The following is a 27,562-nucleotide window of genomic DNA, read 5'->3' as shown; positions in this document are numbered from 1 at the left end:
ACAGGAGATTCATAACAGGGCTCTGCAGCTCCAAGTGAGTTTACCATTGCCCACAAAAGAGCTCTGTATTAACAGAACTATGCAAAGATCAGATTACCTGAGGGAGCTAAGGGAGGATATTCAGACTGCCAAATCCGCAAAGAAACCCACTAAAAGGGCACACCAAAAGTGGTGAAATGCAGGAAATGCAAGCACACACTGAGGAAATCTGAACACAATTATTTTTCGAACTGTAATCCACCAGAGGCACCAATCTTGTCACCACAAATCTCTTCTACTCCAGAGAATAACTCTCTGTTTAGAGACAATACCTACAATGGGTTAACTGAACGCCTGATTTCATTTCTACAAGAACAACCATCCCCATCCAAACTGCCTCCACATACACCACATGCTAGGAGGGCCCAGGAGATCATTTCAGACTCCTCTGAACCCAAAGCCTCTTTCCCAGAAGGTGGAGTTAGGCCATACTTCTGACTTGCAAACATTAGGAATCAGAATCAGATAGTGATTCCAACGTAGAGCAACCAAATGCCTTTGCCAAACCAAAGGTCTCATCCAAATTCTTAAAGGCAATGATGGAGACTCTAGAGATTAGAGATGAGTCAGTAGCAGTTTCTAAAGCGGATAAAGTACTAGGAGTGCACATGAAAAAAAAACACATTCTTTCCCAATATTTAAAACAATAACTCAGACTATAGACACTGAGTGGTCACAACCAGATCGCTGTTCAGGACTGACCAAGCGATTTTACAACACCTACCCTATTCCAGAAGAACAGGGTAAGATATGGGATAAAACCCCTAAAGTTGATTCTGCAGTTGCACGCCTATCAAAAAAAAAACTGCTCTCTCAGCAGTTAAATTATTCACCTCTGATAAACAAGTTAAAAAAGGATCTGATACTATGGAAGGGATATAGTATTTCCTGGTTAGGTCGTATATATAGTGTAAAAATGAACATATTATCTAAGATTTTATATTTGTTTAGAACCTTACCCGTTAAATATCCTAAGACAAATGGAAAAATTTTACAAAGAGCCATAGAGAATTTTATCTGGGAAGGTAAAAAAGCTAGAGTAAGTAAAAAAACGTTACAGAGGAGTAAATATAAGGGTGGATTAGGAACGCCAGACCTGTTTTTATATTACAAAGCAGCTCAATTTACACAGATCCAAGCTTGGCATAGGAAGAAAGAGAAGCCTAGGTGGGTCTTATTAGAACAGGAGCTACATCCCAATTTTAATCTGGCTGACTCTATGTGGAATGTGCCCATATTGCAAGAAAAGAAACAAGCTACATCCTGTGTAGGACATTCCCTAGGACTGTGGTCAACTCATAAAATCAGAGATGGATTATCTGGGCAAAGGTCCCTGTTGACACCCCTGTTTCAAAATGCTACATTTAAGCCTGGTAAGATAACAATGTATTTTCAATGGTGGATACAAAAGGGGATTATAAGAGTAGGAGATCTTCTAGTTGGAAATAGGATCATATCATTTGATAGTTTAATAGAAAGCTATAATATACCCATAGGTGAGTGTTTTAGCTATTTGCAGTTATCACATTGGATAAAGGCTTTAATAAAAGAGGGGTATGATGGGAATTATACCAGGTATGAACTGGAGTGTAAACAGGGTCTAAAGTTTAAAGGATCTATCTCTAGATTATATGATCACTTTATCCACACAGGAGTTAATAGGCTTCCGGGATTTCAAACTAAATGGGAAGAAGACCTAGGTATCTTAATAGAGGAGAAATCTTGGAGTCAGATATACCAAAATATTTTCAGGATCTCAACAAATACCTTATTAAAAGAGAAAGGCTATAAAACAATTGCGAGATGGTATATGACACCGCAAAAACTCCATAAAATGCAAAATACGATCTCTCCCCAATGTTTTAGGGGATGTGGGGAGGTAGGGACATATATGCATATGTGGTGGGATTGCCCTCAAGTAAAAAAGGTATGGAAATGGGTATTTCAAGAAATATGTAGGATATGTAGGTTAAATATTTTACCTTGCCCTAAAATTGCTCTATTAAATCTACTACCAAAAAATAAAACATATAATGAGCCTACTGCATTACTGATACTTAAAATATGCCTTGTTACTAGAATGTGCATAGCTAAACATTGGAAAGGCTCTATTCCTCATATGTGGGATTCTATTCAGGCTAAAATTAGGGAGCTATTGGTAATGGAGAAAATAACGGCACTGGTAAATAATGAAGTAAATAAGTTCCGTCAAACTTGGGAGCCTTATATCTCCAAATATCCAATTTACACGGGAATAGACCGATGTTGATTATAAGATATGGTATATATTTTACATGGTCTGTCATATTTAATATTGTTAGTGGTCAATAACTCCATACTACAACAACCTCATGTGTACTCATGTGTACTCATTTGTTTAATCGAAATTGTAATTATTTTTTTTTTAACTTTTATTATTTAATTTGTTGGGGTTATAAATTTAATTGTATGCATAACAAGGTATATTATAAGATGAGTAAATATTTCTGTATAATGAAGATGAATGTCAGCATTATATTGATATATAAAAAATAAAAAATTTCAAATGGAAAAAAAAAAAAACTGCTCTCTCAACAGAGGATGCAGCTTTTAAAGACCTCATGGAGTCAGCTCTTAAAAGAGCTTATACCCAATCAGCAGCAATCCTATGGTCCAGCAACCGCAGCAGTGGGACTGGAACATACAGCAAAACACTGGGCCCAGGAACTGATGTATCAGCCACCTGAATCAGCACAACAATTAGCTGCAGAGGTGGACAAACTTCATGCTTCATACTAGCCCAACTAGAGGCAAGATACACAGCTAGTACAGTGGTTGCCAGAAGGGCTTAATGGCTACGTCGCTGGTCAGGCAACAAAGGTTCTAAGAACAAACTACTCAACCTCAAATTCTCAGGAGATTCACTGTTTGACCTTTTTTTGAAACAGATTACAGAGGTGACAGGGGTAAGAGTACCTTCCTTCCAATGGGAAAGAAAGGGTGACTGGACCAGCCAAATAGGCTTTCTAACAAAAAAACATGGTCTACCCCACAAAGAAATTATCGATCCTTTCAATCCTCATCCTTTCAAAATAACAATGCCTACCAGGGATCACTAAGTAATAGAACTCAATGGCAGCAACCAGCGAGACAATCCAGGAAACTGACTTATCTCAACAAGAGTTGAAGTGGATACAAAATTCCCTTCTCAGCCCCTCTCCAAAATGATTTGTTCCGCCTTTGCCCTCCCCACTAAGAAGGAAGGCATTAGATCTAGCAATCTATTCTCTGCTACAGGCAGGAGCCATCACCCCAGTTCCAGAACTTCAAAAGTTCTGCGGCTTCTACTCCATCTTTTTTGTGAGAAAAAAAGAAGGCTCCTTCAGACCAGTCCTACAAAGGTCCTAGCACCAATTATGGCATACCTATGACGCACAGGAATTCACATCCTACCATACCTGGGCGATTTACTCCTGAGAGCTCAGATATCTGTATACAAGTCCTGCAACAACACGGTGGTTAATAAACCAATGCAAAAGCTCCTTCATGCCATCACAAAGAATTCAATTTCTAGGACTGATGTTCGACTCCAAACACCAGACAGTCCAACTCACAGAAGACAAAGTCCAAACTTAAATCAGCAGTACTCAGTCCTTCCTCTACAAGGACAGGGTATCAGTGGCAGAATGTCTTCAGATACTAGGTTACATGGTAGCAGCACTAGAAGCAATACTGTATGCAAAGTTCCACATGTGACCCCTACAACTTGCTCCAACATTGGAACAAAAATCACCAGGATCTTCAACAGATCATTCCCATGCTCACCACAACCAGAGACAGCTTGTCCTGGTGGACAGTCCATGCTCATTTGTCCTCACATTCCACACGACCAGAGTGGGAAGTGGTTACAACCGACGCCTGCAAGTTTGGATGGGTAGCAGTATACCGCACTCACTCTACAAGGGAGTTGGGAATACCAGGAATCACAGCTTCTGATAAACATCCTGGAACTACAATCGATAGTCCTAGCGCTTCAGGGCTGGTCCGACAGACTCCGAGGCCGCCCAGTCTGAGTACAATCGGACAATGCCACAGCGGTGGCCTATGTCAACAAACAGGGAGGCACAAGGAGCAGAGGTAGCAAAGGTGATGACATGGGCAGAAAACACCATCCCAGTCATATCAGCAGTATTCATTCAATAGACCAAGGGGAATGGGCACTGCATGACAAGGTATTCGCACAACTAGTACATAAGTGGGGCGTACCAGACATAGATATCTTAGTCAAGACCAGAGATCCGGGAGCAGCTTGCACTGGTAATTCCATAAACCTTCAACAAGGTGTGTGCGTTCCCACCACTGACAATCCTTTCCAGAATAATTGCCAAGATAAAGCAGGAGCGAGTCGCAACCATCCTCATTGCGCCCAACTGGCTGAACAGACAATGGTACATGGACTTAGTCAACATGTCAGTGTCCAAACCGTGGCACTACCTCTACGACCAGACCTCCTCATCCAGGGTCCAGCCAGACACCACAACCTACCCATGCTCAGTTTGATGGCCATAAAGATACTTCTCCAGGCTCAAAAACCATACCACAATCTTGTAACTTTGTTAAACATCTTTGCAAGACAAGACTGTGCACATGCTCATTGTGGTCTGGGCTGCGTAGGGATCATCATAAATTATCAAAACAGCACAAGTCAAATAATATCTGCCAGAAGCTCATCTTGCATTCAGGAAAACACTACAGTGCAGGCTAACATAGGGGATACAGATACTACCTGACCCAATACAGAGACAATGATGCATTTTGTGTGGGGAATATATGCCCAACCTAAAAACATGGTAAGGGTTTCTAGGGTTTACATGTCCTTTAATACAAACTTTCTCCAACTCTCCATAACCAGTGGCTGCAGCAAAGTATCCTCCAAATAGAATCCCAGTTTATCTGTTTAAATCTGGCTCCATGATCTTTGTCCCTGCAGCTGGAGTTGGAAACAGTAAAGGGAATGTAAAGGCAAAAATAAAATCCAGTACAAATCTCTACACAGTCGCCGACTGCCCTACAGGGAAAAAAACAAAGCTGCTTGAGTTCTGCATGGCTGGGAAGTAAGGTGGGGGCTCCCCCTGCTGTTCATAACTATGATTGTTTCCCTGCCCAACAGTTAGGGACCGTCTGACAATTCCTATCCACAGCAGTAAATGAAGGGAAAATTTCACTGCATACAGTTAGGTTTCTTATAAAAACGGTAGACATTTTTAAATTAAAGTATATTAGAGATAGGTTTCTTTTTCATTAAAGTAAAAATAGGATTTTATTTTTTTGCCTTTCCTTGTCCTTTAAAGACCTTACTCCCCCTTGGGACTTACCGAGGGGGAGTAAGGTGGCCCTAAAGGTGGCATTCCTCATAGCAATAACCTCAGCTAAGAGGGTCAGAAATGGCGGTGCTCTCTTGCAAAGAACCATGGTTCGTTATGTATCAGAATAAAGTCGTCCTCAGAATGGTACCAGGGTTCCTTCCAAAGGTAGTCTCCGGATTTCATATCAATCAGGAGTTCGTTTTACCATCCCTGTGCCCAAACCCAGCTAATGATAAAGAGAAACAGTAACACAAACTAGATGTGGTGAGAACAATTTGGACATATCTAAACTGGACTGCAGTTTTACTGAAATCAGACTCTCTGCTGATATCACACTCTACAACTTACAAAGGTCAAAGAGTTTCCGTAAGAACCATTGCTAGATGGTTAGTAGAGACAATCAATTTTACTTACAAAATGAACAAGAAACTGAAGCCATTCCAAGTCAAGGCTCACTCTACTAGAGCACAAAGTACTTCATGGGCCTTGTAGAACTTGTCTATAGCTGAACAGATATGCAGGGCAGCAACTTGGGCTTCTCCTAACACTTTTATAAAGTTGCTTTAACTTTGACCGTGTTTGGCCACAAGGTGTTACAGGCTGCGGTAGCACAGTAAAGCCTTCATTGTTTAATGACTACACAGTAACAGTATTCCTTCAATGTTTTATAGTTGGCATAGTAAAAATTCCACTGTTTTTATTGAATTATACTGTAAAACTTAAATGTTATAACACGTTTCTGTTCATTACAAACCCTAAATTACAGGACAGACAGGAGGGCCAACTAGAGAAAAAGGGATTTTATACTTACTGGAAAATCCTTTTCTAGTAGGCCCGAACTGTGCAATAAGTCCCACCCAGGCTGATTTTAGTATGGGTCTGTGGACACTAGGTTCTCTCTATATTACTAAATTTTCTCTTAACCTCTTTTCACTGAGATACTTCACCTCATTAAGCTTTAGAAACAAACTGGCAAGGGGAGGTGGAATCACAATTTATCTAGTAGGGGAGGTGTCAAGAGACTTATTCTTCTGTCCTGCCTCCAGAGATCAGGTGACATTAACCCACACGTTTGCACTGACAATTCGGGCCTACTAGAAAAGGATTTTCCAGTAAGTATAAAATCCCTATATATATATATATATATATATATATATATATATATATATATATATATATATATATATATATATATATATATATATATATATATATATATACATACATATATCATCATGTTCACTACTTACAGTTACAGCAGTACTGAAAAGAAAGGGAATTGTTAATGAGAGGTAAAAGAAAGGGGTCTGGGTAAGGGATGCGGGACACAAACATGTTAGTTGCCCTTGGAATAGGTGGAGGGATGGAGTGGGTCATAAGATGGTGGAGATGGAAGAGGGAAAAGAATGGAAGGGTTGACAGGGTGGGGAGCTGGTGGGTAAGATAGAATAGATGGGGAAACAGGATGAATCTTTTTGAAGGTAGAAATGATGGAGTATTGAGAAGGTAGACAGAATAGGGAAGGGTAAATAAAAGGGCAAGGTTGGAAGAGGAAATAGGATGGAGGATCAGAAGAGTAAACAAGATGGAGGGGCTCTAAATAGAAACAGGATGGGGGGTTGAAAAACCAGATAGAATGAAAGAAAAGACTAGCTTCTTTGCCCTTACCATCAACACTATTCATCTTACCACTATTTCCCCCTGATCTTGACTTAATCAATGAATTGCTTTTCCCCATCTCCCAACACAACATGAGTCACTGTATATACTGTATTTCCAGCCCTTTCAGATCTGCTCAGGTCGGGGGATTCACTGTACCTATATTGTATATCCAGTCCTTCCCAGATCAGGTACACATGGAGGAGGAATGAGTTGGCCAGAATGACTAATTGCTGTGCAACGTGACTTGATGGCATTTATTATCCAGGAAGCATCTCCCCTTGTCAAACCAAATTACATCTCAAACCACAGGGAACCTTCACATCTAATGTCTCGCCTTTTTCACATGCGCTAAGTTTACTGTCTCTAAGACTTGACAATAACAGAAGAAAGAATTCCATTCATAGTAACAGGTAAAGGTTAGGTGTCTAGGAACCACACTGCTCATTGAATAGAATTATGTGGACGAAGAAAGCCAAAGCACTTCTGTGTCACCTTTGAGTCAGAATGAAGGCCATGCGTTTTCCCAAACTCTACAGAGTACAACACAATTCTGCAGGTGTATTGAGAAGAACCTCTTATTACAAAAGACATATCAGGGCAATATTTTATTTCTCAGATTTCGTGTGCTCTGTACAGCAGCAACATTTTACATTTCATTTTAATTATCTTTCGTTTTTGCTCCTGGCAGACTACACTTCAAATAAGGTCACGTCTGTGATAATTAATCATTGTAATGAGATACACTATCCCAAGAAAACAGTTAAAGATTTGTAGGCAATTCAGACTGAGGGAGAATAATAATTCTGGCAAAGAGTTTGTGTTCAGTGCTTGTTGAGTTTGATCCAGAGTACATTTAGAAGTCTGCTGACATACCAACTCTACAATGCTGCCTAAAGGCGCCATCTCCCCAACATTTCCATGTACAATGATAGCTCATGGTCAGGGAAATTGATAATTATATGGGTTGTGACATATAATGTAACTATGGTCCCTGTTGCAGACAAAGCATCACCTCTCATGAGGATTAAAGGGGGAAGGGAAAGTATCCACACAGGCCCTCACCCAGAGAGTGAAGGGGATAAGTTGATAGTGTGGAGGGGGATAAAGAGATGGAGGGTGAGCTGGAAAGTGAGGTGAAGATTGAGATGAATAGTGAGATATAGAGTAAGGTGGACAAATATGAATAGTGAGATGAAAAGTAAGGTGGATAAAGAGAATGAGATGAGTGAAATTAGCCTGAGATAGAGAGTAAAATTAACAGTGTGATATGGATAATGAGATAAAGAGAGTAAGAGTGCAATGGAAAGTGAGATGAATTGCAGGAGGAAGAGTGAGATAAGTTCTGTGATGGGGACTGAGATGGAAAGCAAGTTGATAAAATACAGTATCTACAGTGAGATTCAGAGTAAAATGAATAGTTTGAGTAATGTGGATAAAGAGGTGGATAAAGAGATGAAGAGTGAAATGGAAATTGGGATGAAGAGTAGGAAGACAAGTGACATAAGTTCTGTAATGGAGAGTGTGATGGAAAGGAAAGTTAATTGATAAAGAGATGTCCAGTGAGATGAAGAGAAATATGGATAGTGAGAGCAACATGGATAAATAGGTGGATATAGAGATGAAGAGTGTGATGCAAAGTTGGATGAAGAGCAAGAAGAAGAGTGAGATAAGTTCTGTCGGTGAGTGAGATGTAGAATTAGATGGACAATAAGATGAAAGTAAGGTGAAGGGGTAAGATGGAGAGTGAGATGGAAATTTCTGAGATGGTCAGTCAGAGTAAGAGTAAAAGAAAATACATTAGAAGTGACTTAATTGACTGTCAGTTGGGGAAGGAAATATATTTGCCAGATAACTATGCATCAAGAAGTAAGGCCAATATCCCAGATGGGTCAGGTACTAAACAAGTATTTTCTAAAAAAAAAAAAATACATGAACAATCCCAGAAGCTTCTTCTTGCTTAGCCAAACCACAACTCAGTGGGGTGGAGTAGTCAAGATAGTAATATGATACATAGAACAGAATAATAATACGTTTAAACAATATAAAGACCTGTAGAATGTTAGTACTGAAGAAACCTCCTTACGTTAGAGTGGAAAAAACACTTATACCATGGTGCATAAGTCTAGTGAAAAATATGGTGATTCCTTTTGCCATCTTCTTTATCTGCTGAAGACTAGACCTGCATTCATGGTCCAAAGAAAGCCTTTTTTCCATCACAATTCTGCCCAGCAATGCTGTTATTCATTTGGTTGGAGAGGAAGAAATGTGCTTAACCCTTCTATAAAATTAAAGCATTCAGGAAGTCCCTGAGAGAAATTCAGACATGACACAATATTATCATTAACCCTTTTAACAAAACACAACCTTGTTGTTTGTGACCCTAATGACCTTCAGAATCGAATATGTGACTGCACTGCTAAATTCCATATAAGGTGTTGTTCCAGCCATTCCAAGATTTGTGGCTTGAAACCAAGTGATAATTAACAAATACAATGTTTGTTTAATATATTAGTGGATGAGAATCTGACAGTTTTCTTAAAAACACTATAAAGAAAGACCCCAAAAGATACTACTACTAACTCCATCTTGTATCTCTTGGGGGAAAACCCACAAAATTGCAACTAACGCCACCTTACATCTCTTGGGAGAGCTCAAGCAAAGTGCTAGTAATTCAGTTGTGTATCGCTCCAGGAGACCTCAAGGAAATTTCTACAGACTTCACTATTTACTGTATCTATTGGGAAACCCCAAGTAAAGTGCTACTAACTACATTTCTTGGGGAAGGAAAGTGTTGCTAAATTCACCTTACATCTTTTGAGAAACCCCAAGGAAAGTGTCGCTAACACTTGTATCTCTTGGGGAAACCCTCAGAAAAATGCTACTAACTCAACCTTATATCTCTTGAGAAACCACAAGGAAACTGATACTAATCCACTTTGTCGGGGAAAGCCAATGACAGGTTCTACTCACTCTACCTTGTATCTATTTGGGAAACCCCATGGAAAGTGCTATTAACCTGATCTTGTATCTCTGTTGAAAAATCCAAGGAAAGTACAACTAGCTCCACTTTGTATCTCTTGAGAAACCCCATGGAAAGAGCTACTAACTCAATCTTGCATCTCATGCTGAAACCCCAAGAAAAGTGCTACTAACTCAACCTTCCACTTCTTGGGGAAGGGAAGTGCTACTAATTCAATCTTCCATTTCTTGGGAAGTAAAGTGCTACCAACTCCGCCTTGTATATCTTGGAAAAAAGCCATGGAAAATGCTACTAACACCACTTTGTATCTCTTGGAGAAACATCAAAGAAAATGCTACTAATTCCACCTTGTATCTCTTGGAAAAAAAACCCAAGGAATGTGCTACTATCTCTACTAGCATTTCTAGGCAAACCCAAAGGAAAGTGCTACTAACTACACCTTACATCACTTGGAGAAACCACGAAGAAACTACTACTAACTACACCTTACATCTCTTGGGAAAAACCCAAGTAAAATGCTTCTAAATCAGTCTTGTATCTCTTGGGGAACTTCCAAGGAAAATCCTACCAACTCCAACTTGTATCACTTAGGAAACACCAGGAAAGTGCTACTAACTCCATCTTACATCCCTTGGAAAACCATGAGAAAAGTGCTGCTAACTTCACCTTCCATCTCTTAGGAAACCCCAAGGGAAATGATTCTAACTTCACTTGCATATCTTTTCAGATAATCCTGAAGAAAGTGCTACTAACTCCACCTTCTATCTCTTGGGGAAGCCACAAGGATATTGTTACTAACTTCACCTCCCATCTCTTAGGAAACATCAAGGGAAGTGCTACTAACTTCACATTGCATCGTGCTGCTATCTCCACCATATATCTATTGGGGAAGCTCCAAAGAAAATGCTACTAACCACTCTTTGGGGCAGATTTACTGTTCAAATTTTTGCTTCTGAAATCTTCGCCATACTTCAAGCAACTACGACAGACATTATTTTGTGATGAATACGCGTATTCATCAAAATACGGAATTTTGTCTCAGCAAAAGAACACTACTGCCCTACTTTTGTCAGCGAAGATTCGTTAGTTTGAAGATTTCCTAGCGAATTTTCTCTAGCGTTACTTTGTCTGAGCGACATTTTGTGGGCAATTGCCAAGTGTTGGTTATCCTATCAGATAGTGATTGAGAAAGAATAATCTCTATGGCAGCATAGGCACAATTCAGCAAATAATTCATTATTGCAGTGTCAGTGAAGCAGGGAAAACAGGTCACCCTATGGCGTATAAAATATTCACCACAATGATCCAGTTTTTGGCAGGCCTAAATCAGCCTAGATTATGCATGTCAGTGTTCATTTAACCAATCCACCCAGAGGGCCAGCACTTTGTGAAATTTCTCTGTGTATTTACATTTTTTCCAAAATTCATTTGGACTCTGTCTCAGGTCACTCACACCCTCCTATTCTGATTGGTGAATGCATGACTTTCCATTCCTTTATTACTATTCCCTAAGGATCTGGGCTTGTGTCATTTGATATGCTATTTATAGATTAGAAAATAAAGGGGAACTTCACCCCAATACTAGGTTTGCTTGCTAAGAGACAATTCAATTCTAAGCAGAATATCCATCCCTGCAAAGTGCAGGGTCATACTGGGCTAGCGGGACACTGGAAACAAACCCTCGTGGGCCCCGTCGGCCCAGATCTGCTTCTCCTGGCTTAAACCAAGTGATAATTAACAAATACTTTGTTTAATATATTAGTGGATGAAAATCTGTCAGCTTTCTTAAAAACACTATAAAGAATGACCCCGAAAGATACTACTACTAACTCCATCTTGTATCTCTTGGGGAAAACTACAAAAAATTACAACTAATGCCACCTTACATCTCTTGGGAGACCTCAAGCAAAGTGCTAGTAATTCAGTTGTATATCTCTCCTACCTGCCTCTCCCTGTCCCAACCGAAAGAAGAAGCAGGTACGTGCCGATTGGGGTGGGGGATTGTTGCTGGTGGCGGCCCTGAAGTTGGGGGGTCAGGGGCCTGGAGCGGGTGCATGCGGGCCCCTGGAGCCCCTCAGTCCTACACTGATAAAGTGTAACTGTCATTGCTATTTTCTGCCAGTGTTTGGCTGTTTATATTCTCTACACTACTGGTTCTGCCTCCTGAAGCAATATAACACTAAGCCTCTTTCTAATGTCCATTCATTCCTCTGTCTCACTGGGTTTATAGTTATGTGTAAAAGTATGTAATATTGTCTACCCATAGTTCCTGCCCTGCTTGGCCTTTTGAACACTATACAGTGGTATTAGCCCACTTTTTTATTTTTATTTTTCTCTTTGTGTATAAATATTGTTTTTTTTTAGCATTTATAGCATATATGCTATTTTAGCATATAAAGTGCTGGCGCAAGGGTGCTTCTAGCAGCTGGTCAACGACTCACCGTGGGTTAGACCAAGATGCCGATTTCTTTCTGTGTTTAGTGGGTATTAGTCTGTTGCACACAAATTACAAAGTATGGGACCTGCTATCCAGACTGCTCGGGATCTGGGTTTGTCCGGGTAATTGATCTTTCCGTAATTTTGATCTTCATACCTAAAGTCTACTAGAAAATCATGTAAACATTAAATAAACCCAATAAGCTGGTTTTGCTTCCAATAAGGATTGATTATATCTAAGTTTGGATCACGTAAAAGGTACTATTTTATTATTACAGAGAAAAACGAAATCATTTTTAAAAGTTTGGATTATTTGATTATAATGGAGTATATGGAAAATGTCTTTTCCATAATTCGGATCTTTCTGGAAAACAGGTTTCAGGATAACAGATCCCATACCTGTACTGGCCAACTAAACAGCATCACTGGCAATTGGTCAGCTGTGCACTATACAATATATATTGCCCTGTTCCATACTAAACACTAAATACTGACCCAGTAACCTATATATACACTGATAGTGGCCTACTGAACAGCATACACTGGGCACTGCTCTGCTGTACATAGCTATTGGCCTTTTAAACACTATAGCCACTGGTTTCGACTGGTTATTTATTAATGTAACTGTTATTTCTTCACTGCTAGTTGTGACTCTTGCAACAGTGTTGCAACAGTCTTCTTCACAAGTCTATTAAACATCTGGATTCTGGTACATTGTTTCAAGACTGAGGACCAAAAGGGACAGACAATAGAAATGACAGTTACACATAACTATAAACCCAGTGAAAACGAGGAATGAATGGATATTGGGAAATTGCTTAGAATGACTTTTTCTTTTATTTGTCAAAATGAGTTCCCCTTTAAGGAGTGGAGGAACATTTAAGCAGAGGAGGAGCTAAGCATGCAACAAGATATAATTAAAGCAAGGAAACAGTTATACGACAACTGAATGAAATTAAACAGGAGAGGAGCTAATCTAGAACTGAATAACATTTACACATGGGAGGAGCTAACCTGACAACATACATTATTTGAGCAAGGGAGGACATACATTGCAGCATTTAAGCAGGGGTGGTTCATTCCTGGCTAAGGCTTTTTTTTACCTTCCCAATAGTCAGAATGTAGAGTTTTCTGAAAGGTCCATGACAGGGCCACATTTACTAAATAGGGTTAAATTCAAAGTCCAAAAAAATAAAACAGCATGTTTTTTTTTACACCATATAATATACAGGCATCTGAAATCAGTATGTTGCAAGTGCGTAAACAGAGTAGCATGTGTGTAATTACAGTTTGTTTTCATGTATGTAAAGTCAGTATGTGCACAGATCAATATTTATATACAGTTTGTGTAAAGAATTCAGTGTTACATGTTTATACAACGGTATAATAATAGTAACAGTGAGGTGATAGATATATAATAGATAGATAGATAGATAGATAGATAGATAGATAGATAGATAGATAGATAGATAGATAGATAGATAGATAAGTATATAGATGATAGATAGATAGATAGATAGATAGATAGATAGATAGATAGATGGATGGATGGATGGATGGATGGATGGATGGATGGATGGATGGATGGATGGATGGATGGATGGATGGATGGATAGATAGATAGATAGATAGATAGATAGATTATATAATAGATAGATGATAGATAGATAGATAGATAGATAGATAGATAGATAGAATAGATAGATAGATGATGATAGATAGATAGATAGATAGATAGATAGATAGATAGATAGATAGATAGATTATAGAATAGATAGATGATAGATAGATAGATAGATAGATAGATAGATAGATAGATAGATAGATAGATATAATAGATAGATAGATGATGATAGATAGATAGATGATAGATAGATAGATAGATAGATAGATAGATAGATAGATAGATAGATAGATAGATAGATAGATAAGTATATAGATGATAGATAGATAGATAGATAGATAGATAGATAGATAGATAGATAGATAGATAGATTATAGAATAGATAGATGATAGATAGATAGATAGATAGATAGATAGATAACAGATAGATAAATAGATATATAATACAGAGATGGATAATACATCGTATATAGATAGATAATAGATAGATGCTATAGCTAGACGTGTGTGTATGTGAATATGTTAGTGTGTATAACAAGTGTATGGTGCCCCCCTGCATTGCCAGGCTGCTGAATATAAGCCTACGGTATATACGAGTGTCACTTCTGACTGCTGCTCATCATCAAATATTGCTGGTTGCCCCCTCCACACATATTCCTGTGCCTAGCGGTGCCCGGGGGTATTGTGTTACAGATTCCTTCCAATCTGCCAGGGAATTTTGTTATTAACCCCCAAGTGCTGAGCGATACCCAGGAGATCTCGGTGTCCCCCCTCCGCCGCCTCCAACATGATTTGTACAAGAGAGAGGTACCCGGGGACACAGCTGCTCGCCCATTGGTGCCTGTGGAGGGAGATGGGGTGAAGGCTCTTACCTGCTCCGGGGGATTGGGGCCCCGACTGGCGGCTGCTTGTTCCTTGCTGGCAGTCATTGTGATGTGGGGCTTATGGGTAAATGCAGCGGTCAATGAGGGGCCCGGGGCAGAAAGAGCGGAGCAGGCAGAGCGGGCAGCATCCTGCGGAATAAGCCGAGCGGTTCCCTCAGTCTCCCGGACTCGCGCAGCGACTCGCACGCACACACCGACACATTCGCACAGACACACTGGGGGGAGAGATGCGGCTGCACCGAGCCCCTCCCTCCTGCCAGCCCCCTCCCTGCACCCCCTCCACTATAGACTCCTTATATATATATATATGTGTGTGTGTATAAATGTCTATGTGCTGTCCTATACACTGACTGGGAGACCGCACAGGACTCCCTGCTCTCTTTGCCTCCCTGTTTTCTCTACCTGCCATATACTCCTTATCCATCTTCCCTCACTCCTTCTCTGCCACAACGTCCTACACTCTGTCCTATATACCCCCTGTCCCTTATACACCCTACACTCTGTCCTATGTACCCACTGTCCCTTATACACCCTACACTCTGTCCTATATACCCCCTGTCCCTTATACACCCTACACTCTGTCCTATATACCCCCTGTCCCTTATACCCCTACACTCTGTCCTATATACCCGCTGTCCCTTATACCCCCTACACTCTGCCCTATATACCCCTGTCCCTTATACCCCCTACACTCTGTCCTATATACCCCCTGTCCCTTATACCCCCTACACTCTGTCCTATATACCCCCTGTCCCTTATACACCCTACACTCTGTCCTATATACCCCCTGTCCCTTATACACCCTACATTCTGTCATATATTCCCCCTGTCCCTTATACACCTTCCACTCTGTCCTATATACCCGCTGTCCCTTATACCCCTTACACTCTGTCCTATATATCCCCTGTCCCTTATACCCCCTACACTCTGTCCTATATACCCCCTGTCCCTTATACACCCTACACTCTGTCCTATATACCCCCTGTCCCTTATACCCCGTACACTCTGTTCTATATACCCCCTGTCCCTTATACACCCTACACTCTGTCCTATATACCCCCTGTCCCTTATACCCCCTACAGTCTGTCCTATATACCCCCTGTCCCTTATACACCCTACACTCTGTCCTATGTACCCACTGTCCCTTATACACCCTACACTCTGTCCTTATAACCCCCTGTCCCTTATACACCCAAACACTCTGTCCTATATAACCCCTTTTCCCTTATACCCCTACACTCTGTCCTATATACCCGCTGTCCTTATACCCCCTACACTCTGCCCTATATACCCCTGTCCCTTATTACCCCTAACACTCTGTCCTATATACCGCCCTGTCTCTTAACCCCTCACACTCTGTCCTATATACCCCCTGTCCCTTATACACCCTACATTCTGTCATATATTCCCCTGTCCCTTATACACCTTCCACTCTGTCCTATATACCCGCTGTCCCTTATACCCCTTACACTCTGTCCTATATATCCCTGTCCCTTATACCCCCTACACTCTGTCCTATATACCCCCTGTCCCTTATACACCCTACACTCTGTCCTATATACCCCCTGTCCCTTATACCCCGTACACTCTGTTCTATATACCCCCTTTCCCTTATACACCCTACACTCTGTCCTATATACCCCCTGTCCCTTATACCCCCTACAGTCTGTCCTATATACCCCCTGTCCTTTATACACCCTACACTCTGCAAGAATGAAGATTTGTTCAAACGATCTCCACCTGTGTAGCTCACTTTCCTACTTAGGCCACACCAGCCAGGCCAAACTAGTATTCATGCAGAAAATTGTGGAATAGGAAGGAGCATTACAATCAGCAGTCTTAGCCGCAAAATTCCTTTATTGTCACAAATGTGACAATAAAGGAATTTTGCGGCTAAGACTGCTGATTGTAATGCTCCTTCCTATTCCACAATTTTCGACACCCTACACTCTGTCCTATATACCCCCTGTCCCTTATACACCCTACACTCTGTCCTATATACCCCTGTCCCTTATACCCCTACACTCTGTCCTATATACCCCCTGTCCCTTATACCCCCTATACTCTGTCCTATATACCCCCTGTCCCTTATACACCCTACACTCTGTCCTATATACCCCCTGTCCCTTATACACCCTACACTCTGTCCTATATACCCCCTGTCCCTTATACCCCATACACTCTGTCCTATATACCCCCTGTCCCTTATACCCCCTACACTCTGTCCTATATACCCCTGTCCCTTGTACCCCCTACACTCTGTCCTATTATACCCCCTGTCCCTTATTACCCCTACACTCTGTCCTATATACCCCCTGTCCCTTTATACCCCTACACTCTGCCCTATATACCCCCTGTCCCTTATACCCCCTACACTCTGTCCTATATACCCCCTGTCCCTTATACCCCCTACACTCTGTCCTATATACCCCCTGTCCGTTATACACCCTACACTCTGTCCTATATACCCCCGGTCCCTTATACACCCTACATTCTGTCATATATTCCCCCTGTCCCTTATACACCCTCCACTCTGTCCTATATACCCGCTGTCCCTTATACCCCTTACACTCTGTCCTATATATCCCCTGTCCCTTATACCACCTACACTCTGTCCTATATACCCCGGTTCCTTATACACCCTACATTCTGTATTATATAACCCCTGTCCCTTATACCCCCTACACTCTGTCCTATATACCCCCTGTCCCTTATACAACCTACACTCTGTCCTATATACCCCCTGTCCCTTATACACCCTACACTCTGTCCTATATACCCCCTGTCCCTTATACCCCGTACACTCTGTTCTATATACCCCCTGTCCCTTATACACCCTACACTCTGTCCTATATACCCCCTGTCCCTTATAACCCCCTACACTCTGTCCTATATACCCCCTGTCCCTTATACACCCTACACTCTGTCCTATATACCCCCTGTCCCTTATACACCCTACATTCTGTCATATATTCCCCCTGTCCCTTATACACCCTCCACTCTGTCCTATATACCCGCTGTCCCTTATACCCCTTACACTCTGTCCTATATATCCCCTGTCCCTCATACCCCCTACACTCTGTCCAATATACCCCCGGTCCCTTATAAACCCTACATTCTGTACTATATAACTTCTGTCCCTTATACCCCCTATACTCTGTCCTATATACCCCCTGTCCCTTATACACCCTACACTCTGTCCTATATACCCCCTGTCCCTTATACACCATACACTCTGTCCTATATACCCCCTGTCCCTTATACACCCTACACTCTGTCCTATATACCCCCTGTCCCTTATACCCCCCTACACTCTGTCCTATATACCCCCCTGTCCCTTATACCCCCTACACTCTGTCCTATATACCCCCCCCTGTCCCTTATACCCCCTACACTCTGTCCTATATACCCCCTGTCCCTTATACACCCTACACTCTGTCCTATATACCCCCTGTCCCTTATACACCCTACACTCTGTCCTATATACCCCCTGTCCCTTATACTATAGACTTTTTCAGCACATTTTGGATGCTGAAAAACTCGGCTTATACTCGAGTATATACGGTACCCTACACTCTGTCCCTTATACCCCTCTATGTGTTATTTATCCTATATTCTGCACTATATAACCCCCTTGCACCATCTATTTTTACATCCAACCTTGCTAAATCAGGTTAAACTATGCACATATAACAGTATTTACTGTATTTGCATACCTTCTATTAAACAGACACATTGTCCCAGAAACAAAAAGGAGAGGTTCTTTGAAGGCATTGCTAGCACAGATACAGCCATAAATTCAGGGCCGGATTTGCATAATAGGTGCCCCTAGGCCCACTGTCGTTCGTCACCCCAATCCCCTCCCTTTTTCGCTCAAATTTTTCATTGGGACCCGAGCAATGGCGATTGGCACACAGGAAATTTAAAAACTATTGTGTCTCCCCAGTGTTTCTAAACCAATGTGGGTGTGGTTGGGCAGCATGCTTCCCCCGAAAAACCTGCCGCCCTAGACCCGGGCCTTGGTTGCCTCGCCACAAATCCAAACCTGCATAAATTCAATTCTGTATATCCAATGTGCAGCCAACTGTTCCCCCAAATCCACTGGTTTAATAGCACAGATACAGTCATAAATTGAAAAGCCATATACCGAATAAGCAGCCAACTCTGCTCCCAGATCCATTTGTTTAATAGCACTGATACAGCCATATAACCAATGTGTAGCAAACGGTGCCCCCAACATCTGCTGGTTTAATAGCAAGGACACACCCATAAATGGAGTGCCATATACCCAACATGCAACCAACTGTCCCCCCAACATCTGCTGGTTTAATAGCACAGAAACAGCCATAGATTCAGTGCAATATACCCAACGTTCAGCCAACTGTGCCCCTAGATCCACTTGTTTAATAGCACAGATACAGCCTTTAATTCAGCACCATATACTCACTGTGCAGCCAATGGTGCCCCTAGATCCACTGGTTTAATAGCACAGATACAGTTATAAATTAAAACTCGTGTTCCCAATGTGCAGCCAAGTTATTTGCCCATCACATCCCCAACCCAAATCAAACTCCCCCTTGAGCACCAAGTAGAAAGTTGATATCATATATTTCTGTAAAACCTCCATTCGCTGAAATGCTGAAAAGTGACAGGGCAACTCCCACAGATATGACCAAAATAATCCAATTCCCTGCTCCCTTCACAAGCAAACTGGCACCACAGCCCTCCAGAAGAAATGATAAGGGTTCCTGTGGACCTTGCATGGTGGCAGGGGTGAATAAAATGTTATGGATAAATAATGAGTTTTTTGGCCCCACCTGAGGTTCTCAGTAGCATTTTGTTGGGGGAGTGGGAAGTAACTGCCGATCCAAGGACACGTAGAGGCAAAGCTGAATTTAAAGGCAGTAAATTCACATCCACACCCAGCAGGAATCACTTAAGGCAACGCGCTGTGAACTGTTTCCTATGAATAAAATATCAGCCAAGGTTGTTTCCAGCGTCGATGGGCCGATCTCTCCCAATCAGACACCAAAAATACTGATTATTTGCAGTAATTTCACCCAAACTTAACCCTTATCAGTCCCTCCGACTGTCTGCACAACCTCTCCACTGGGTATAAATTATTCTACCTTAGTACTAACCTGGGAACTTCTAGTTTATAAATTCCCTAGTAACAATAAATATTCTAGCACCTTTATAAATTCTAGTTCATACATACTTTAGTACCCCAGCAACAATACATATTCATGTAGCCTAATAGTTGAAGGGGTTGTTCGCCTTTGTGTTAACTTTTTATATGATGTAGAGAGTGATATAGAGTCAGACCATTTGCATTTGGTTTTCATTATTAAAAAAATCATATTAAAACATACCCATAAATCCATATGCTTCCCCCTCCCCTGTGGATAACACAGCACTCCCAGCACATGATTAAATACCTTAGGGGCCCCTAACAACAATTTCCGAATGCTAACAATCCTACCAGGCTCACGTCCCATGGGTAGCCTAGGGCAGGCAGAATACATACCTCCCAACATTTTGGAAGTAAAAAGAGGGACAAAAAATTTTTTTCCGCACGTAGCACAGCACATTTTTGACCACACCCCTTTCTGTGGCCACACCCCCTAATTACCATGTTTGTTTTACAAAATTTGGCAGGTTATGAAATTTTGAAAATATTTCTCCTTATATAAACTGTGTTTTTGTGTCTCAAATTTGTTACAAAGTATCTTATTTGCACCTGTTAGCTGTTCTGGACTCTCTGCTAAAAGCCTATTAAGGGAGAGACTTTGTTTCTTTTTCTGGCTGTTCAGTGCAGAGAAAAGAGGGACTTTCCAGTACAAATGAGGGACTGTGGGTTGAGTTGTCAACAGAGGGACTGTCCCTCCGAAAAAGGGACAGTTGGGAGGTATGAGAATATGGCACCCAGGGAGCATAGGGCATTATGGCACACACACAGAGCATAGGGCAGGCAGAGTATGGCACACACAGTGAGCACAGGGAAAGCAGAGTATGGCACACGCAGGGAGCATAGGGCAGGCAGAGTATGGCACACACAGAGCATAGGGCAGGCAGAGTATGGCACACACAGGCAAACTTGGACAGGCAGAGTATGGCACAAACAGGGAGCATAGGGAAGGCAGAATAGAGCAGGAGACAGGGAAACCTTTCAGAACTCTAAGATGGACAGTTCCTACTGTTCAACATACAGTGACACAATGCTGGTGCCCCTCCAACAGTTTGTCTGAAATGTGAACAGGTGAACAAAGTGGGCACTTTCAGTTTGGGTCTGGGGGGGGGATTACAGGTGTGAGTTTACTGTCTGAGTTTACTGTCTGAATTTGAGGTGCAAACAATGCAGGGGCCAGTTAATCTACTGATAATTTTTAAGGCATAAACAAGGAAAGCAGTCACAGCAGGCAGACTTTCATATGGGGGGCCACACAAGGACCGACCCTCCCAGTTGGACAGCCCTGAGCCGGGTTACAACAGGAAAGAATACAGGAGAATAGTGATTTTTTTTTTGACTATGCCCATTTTTTAGCCACACCCCCTAATTAGCATGTTCATTTTACAAAATTTGGCAGGTTATGAAAGTTTGAACACATTTCTGTGTTTTTTTCCAGTTATTATAGTTTTGCTAATGATGGGGAATTGCCCTTTAGGGCTAGTCCACACGGGGAGATAGCGACGCGTTTGCGGTCGCGGCGACAAAGCGCAGCGACAGTCGCCGCGACCGGCGCAGGCGACAGTTTTGTATGGGCGCCTATGTAAAAACGCCTGTGCTAACCACACGAGGCGATGCGCTTTTCAACAGTCGCCTGAAAAAGCCTGGCGAGGCATTTTCAAATTCGCGGCGAATTTGCGCGATTCGCCGCCAGCGAATAAATTCGCGAAACGCCCGCAAAAATTCGCGGTAAAAAACGGGCGCCGGCGTCAAAAACGGGCGCCGGCGTCAAAAACGAGACGCCGGCACCGTTTCGTGAATTTTTCGCCGTTTCGCTAATTTTTCGCCGTTTCGCGAATTTCGTGCGAAATTCGCAACATTTTCGGCGAAGCGAAATGGCGCAAATTGGCCCACAACTAGTTATCAATGTTTAAATAAGGAAAAAATCACTTGGCTTAAGAATTGTGTTAGGTGAAGATTTTAGAACAGGATCAGAATAATACATGTGAATAATGCATTAGCTTTAATGTTGTTGCTATTGGGCGATAAGTTATGTGAAAATAGAATCTCCTGAAAAACATTGCCCAGTGACGTGTCTGGTTCTGAGCAGAGATTTTGTTGGTTGGTACATATAAGAATCAGATGGTTGTCATCTTCAAGAAGATATGTAGAAACATCATAATTCACAATCAGTGCTGGATTTCCAAATTATGCACGACTAGGCCAGCCGCCTCCTGTGCCCCCTCCCCCCCCCCCCCAACTCAGCTAGATGCGGCTGGGCAGCATGCCTCTAAAAATCTAAAAAATGTAACAGGATGTCCAGATAAGTTTTTGATTTGAATGTGTTAGTTCAGAAATAGGTGCAGGCCAGTCTAAACTAGCAGGAATTTTCTTAGAGTTTATTTGGATGCTCTTCGAAGAAATTTCTCCAATTTTAGAAAATGAAAATATCATCAAGATAAGATGTCAAGGAAATCTCAAAGAGCATCATTTGCAAAATGTTGAAATGTGACTGGAGTGTTGCATAGTCCAAAAGGCATGTTTGATGATGTGGACTTATTGAGCCTTGAAAAAGCCCCTACTTGGTAGGACGAAACGCATGTTGGCGGTATGTTGCTTTAAACACACATTGATGGAAACACTTCTGTGGAAATGGTAATGGTTTGGCTATGAAACTTGAATACCACTGTGCTGATGTGCCAGTGCCTCAGGTGGATGATGCAGCCTTTCCAGGAATGGTGAGATAGAATGTTTATGCTAAGTACTGTGCACAGCTACTATTAGCAATATCGTTTACTTACATCACAGATATGCAGGCTTTTTATATAGAAGAGAACTATTATAATGTGCTTGTGACTTACATCATGGATGTGTGGGTTCCCCATATAGCAGGAAGATCAGTACATCATTCACTTTGTGAATATGTGTTTTTATGGAGGTTTTATGTCACGTGTAAGAGAGGGGCATGTGGTGTATCCATCGATTGCAATATAAGCCCTGATATGGGCACTATTTTAGAACTGTGTCTGTTGTTCTACATTGGACATTATATATTTTTTTATTAACCTAGTGTGCACCGACAGTTAGTTAGTAGCCAGAGCCAGATTATCAATAAGTATGGCACCATCTGTATCCATGGCGAGTCAGTGTACATGGTAAATCAGTATATGGTTTGCAGTTCCTATACGTTTATACAAACAAAAACTGCTCTTTCACTTGATCCCTTCATTAATCTTGACAATTTAGAAAATCTTAGTTAGGCAGTTCTGGAACAAGAGGAACATGGAATTGATTCTTTCCCACAAACACATTTTCTTAGAGATAGCCTTTAAGGACTTTTCTGATAAAGGATATATTTGTTCAAACAGAATTGAAATGCCAGACAAAAGTTCAGTTGAACAAAAGATTTACAGCAGAATTCAGAATGGAAAACAGAACCAGAAAGTCAATCTCGACAAAACCCAATAAATGAGTGGGTTATGTTTACAGAGTCAAGGGAGTACTGCAAATAATAGAGAAGCTACTACATCCAAATTCAGCTGTTCCTTATGATTTTTATTAAGGCAGGTACATCTCTCACCTGACAAATTTCATGTCACTAGGACACTTAATCATGGATCAGTATTTAAAGGCTGAGCCACCAATCAAAAAGGAGGGGGAGGAGAAAAGTGAAAATGACATCACATAACACATGTAATCCAAATTTAAAGGCAACACGTGTCCAATTACAAGAAATACAAAAAATACAAAAAAATGATAATAATAAAAAACAATACAATATAAAGATAAAAACAATTATCACTAATCAAGATGATTATACAATCGCTTATGAAAAATTATCCAGTAAAATATGTATACATGTAGATGAATAAATAATTTGAGAAAAATGTATACGAGAAATTTACTTATATTTGAGTATAAATATGAGAATCCAAGATATATGGTAATTGTATAAAACGAGTCTTTGGATATTATTATGAATGTTAAAAAGGTATATGAAAATATAAATATGAATATATAAATATGGATGAAAGTATATATATCTGAAAAGTATTGAGCCTCTTTCTTTTTATATACATGCATTTTCTGTTGGTAGTTGAAAGCTTGTGAGGGGTTCTGGGCATCAAATATCATTATATGGAAATCATTATGTAAGGGCCACCCCATTCCAAACAAAGGGAAATGGTGGAGGGAAAGAAGAGAGAGAAAAAAAGAAATGAGTATAAACAGATCCTATACAAAGTATGAATATAAACAGGGATAGAGTACTAAGAACTGTACCTAAATATACATATGGTTGTATCTCTAATCATAATAACAAGACACATCGAAATCTGAGTTCATGCCTTTGGGCAACCTGGTGTCAAGGGTAAATATCCAAAAAACTTCCCATTTAAGTATTCTTAGTAAAATAAGCCCACCTCTACAGGGTACTGTAACTCACTCAATTCCTTGTATTTGGAAATGGTTAGTATTTCCATTTGTGCAGGAATAAAATGTTTTGGATTTCTTGTTCCGAATGTCAGAGACGTGTTCTCTGATTCTTTCTCTCAGACAACGAGAAGTCTGTCCCACATATTGCAATTTTTGCATGTAATAAGATATATGACATTTTTTGTGCTGCAATTGATATATTGTCCTATTTTGTAACTTTTGTTTGTAATGTAAACTGTCACCACAAAGCATATAGGAACATAAATTGCAACGTATAGAGCGACATTTAAATGTGCCCTGATAGGAAAGCCAAGTGGGGATTTGATTTTTTTGTATCACAGACCACACTAGGTGATAAACTCTTTCCTAGTGTGAACTTCCTGGTGAAAAATTTACATCTTGAACCTAAAATGGTTTTAAGTTTATCACCTGTCTGCAATATTGGAAGGTGTTTGTTAATTATACTTTTAATGCTGGAAAGTTGAGGGCTGAAGGTAAGTATACAAAGTAGTGTTCCTGATTGTTTCGGTCGAAATTGATACGAATTTTGTAAAGAAAAGAACACGGTCTGTAACGGAGAATAAGCCACAGGATGATTACAAATAGAGGAAAATAACAAATAACAGGGCCAGTTTCGCCACAACACAGACATAATTTGTGCCTATGCCATTTTAATCAATCTCTTCACCCAAACGTTGGTCTGATGGTTTACAATCTGCACAGGTTCAGGATAAGAGGTATCTTGATGGAAGGGGGAGCTTTAGGTGCGAACCAAAAGGGTGATGGTTCACAGACTTTTACTAAAGCCTCCTATTTAGCTGAATTGTAAGGAAAATCAGGTCATCCAAAGCAGAGCTGGGCCAGGCCGCGTCGATTCCCACCCCTGACACGCGTGCACAAGAGAATAGGCATGCGCGAATAATCTCATGTACACACATGGGGAACAGCACAGCTCCAGTGAGGAGTGGAGACATGAGACTGGACTAGGAGTAGGCTGCAGACAAGGTTTGTGCCTGGTGCCCCCACCAGCTTTGAATGTGCCTCTTCGGCCTACTCCTTATACCAGCCCTGTTCCAAAGATTTTGAATTCCAACTTGGACAAGTTCATCTTTCATCCCCACTGATAGACTCAATATCCAGGGACACAGAGAGGCACATACTAGCCTCTGTTTAGCAGCTGTTAATAGCTTAATAGTTAGTAGTATTAATAGTATTATTAATACCACTGTAGATCTCATATTCATATAGTGCCCTGTGCACCTATAGGAACCATACAGTGCAATAATAATTACCAAATAAGTCAATCTTGCTATGTATGCCCAGTTTAAGAGTCTCAGTAGGCCCCATTGTGTTATGGGAAGAGGTGGCTGGATGCACCAAGCATGCTGGGAAAAGACGTACCCAGTGGCATAACTTTAAAGGGGAAGACACATGACTGGGGGGGCAGGAAACATTTATATTTAACAAATGTTCTGCAGAAATTCTTCCTCTTAACCCTTGTTATTCGTTGGCTCATAAAATACAATGATCAATGTAAACCCAAATCCTAATCTGGATATTCAGGTTACCCCAAAAATGGATATACCTTTGGCTACAGCTATATGTAAATAGTGATAACCAGGCCCTCCAGCTGGAGACTAGAGCCATGCAACATAACGTTCTTTGATGCTACTGTACTGCTACTGCCGCAATCCCTTACACCATTCCATATGGGGACATAATAGAAAAAACCCATAGGTTATACATATATATGGGTGGGGTTATGAAAAGCTACACAGAGGAAGCGTGGCCCCCATGGACCCTTCCTATGCTGATAAATCACTCATTCCCCTTTTTTGTTTCATTCCAATACATTAAGGGATACATGTACTGTTAACATGAATTCATTTTGTTACAACAGCACCACCCGTGGGTCATTTTCTGACCATTCTGACCACCAAGTAGTCAAGAAAATTGTCAGGAGAAAGAAAGAGGCTGCTCTGATGTTCTTCTGGTTAGAAAAGATGTGAGTAGCGTCACTAGAGGGGGACGGGCCCTGGTGCGTGACGCGCAGCCGGGCCCCGCCCCCCTCCGTACGGCCGCATTTGGCCGCATGTCAGTGGCGCGTGAGCTGCCGGGGGGCCCTGAGGGGGTGCGGGCCCTGGCCCGCTCACACCCCCTGCTCCCCCGGTAGTTCCGCCACTGGAGAAAGGTTTCTGATTTTTTTTCTACCTAGAACATTGTTCTTTCTCCTGACAACTTCCTTGACTACGTGGTGGTCAGAATGGTCAGAAAATGACCCGCAGGTGGTGCTGTTGTAACAAAATTCATTCATGTTAACAGTACATGAATAATATAATATATATATAATATATTTGAATTAAAAAAATACATAACTAATGTACACTACAAAAGTAGCAACTTTATCAATTTTAAATTCACTTATTTTAAAGGTATGCTTTAAAGGAGTTGTAACCCTCGGGCTAACATTATTACTGATGGAATATTATGCAAAATAAGGGCCAGATATTCTATTGCTAGAGATTTGCATGCATTTAACCCATTCTTGGGAACTTTACGATTCATAGAAGGATTCTCTGTGATGCTTGGAATTGTTCTGTACAAAGCAGTTAAGTAAGACTCTACATATTGTATATTCCTTCCCCAGCCAGAATGAGTTAAATTCCATTTATGGTTTCCCTGCGAATATTAGTTTGGAAATCTCGTAATATCTGCATGGTGTTTGCCAGAAGGGCTTTTATACAGTGACAAGTAATTATAAAATAGTGTTACCCAGAAAGTGCCCGTGGCTCTAATTGAATGTGTTTAATGGAGGAAATGGAACTGGCTCTGATTTAATATAGATTTCCTGAGTAAGTTTCATTTCAGTACATTCCCATATATCTACTTCCCATTTCCCTGTCTGCCCTTCCCACTCTCTGTTATACGGCCTCTGAGTTATTGGGGAGTTGGACCCCATGTCAGGTCCTTCAGTTATAGGGACAAAGCGAT

At 41.1% G+C, this 27,562-nt stretch overlaps 1 protein-coding gene across 1 annotated transcript in view; it reads right to left on the bottom strand.

The window, feature by feature from the left end:
• dpp10.S (dipeptidyl-peptidase 10 (inactive) S homeolog) overlaps nt 1–15,195 on the bottom strand; it is a 76,477-nt gene extending 61,282 nt beyond the window's left edge. Inside the window, exon 1 of the mRNA XM_018238631.2 lies at nt 14,959–15,195. Within this exon, the coding sequence (XP_018094120.1) occupies nt 14,959–15,015 (57 nt within the window). The 5' untranslated portion in view covers nt 15,016–15,195. The remainder of the gene's footprint in view (nt 1–14,958) is intronic.
• Nucleotides 15,196–27,562: the final 12,367 nt, after the last annotated feature.

This window comes from Xenopus laevis, chromosome 9_10S, assembly GCF_017654675.1.
Source record: "Xenopus laevis strain J_2021 chromosome 9_10S, Xenopus_laevis_v10.1, whole genome shotgun sequence".
Lineage (NCBI taxonomy): Eukaryota > Metazoa > Chordata > Amphibia > Anura > Pipidae > Xenopus > Xenopus laevis.
This window is presented reverse-complemented; position numbering and strand designations above follow the sequence as displayed.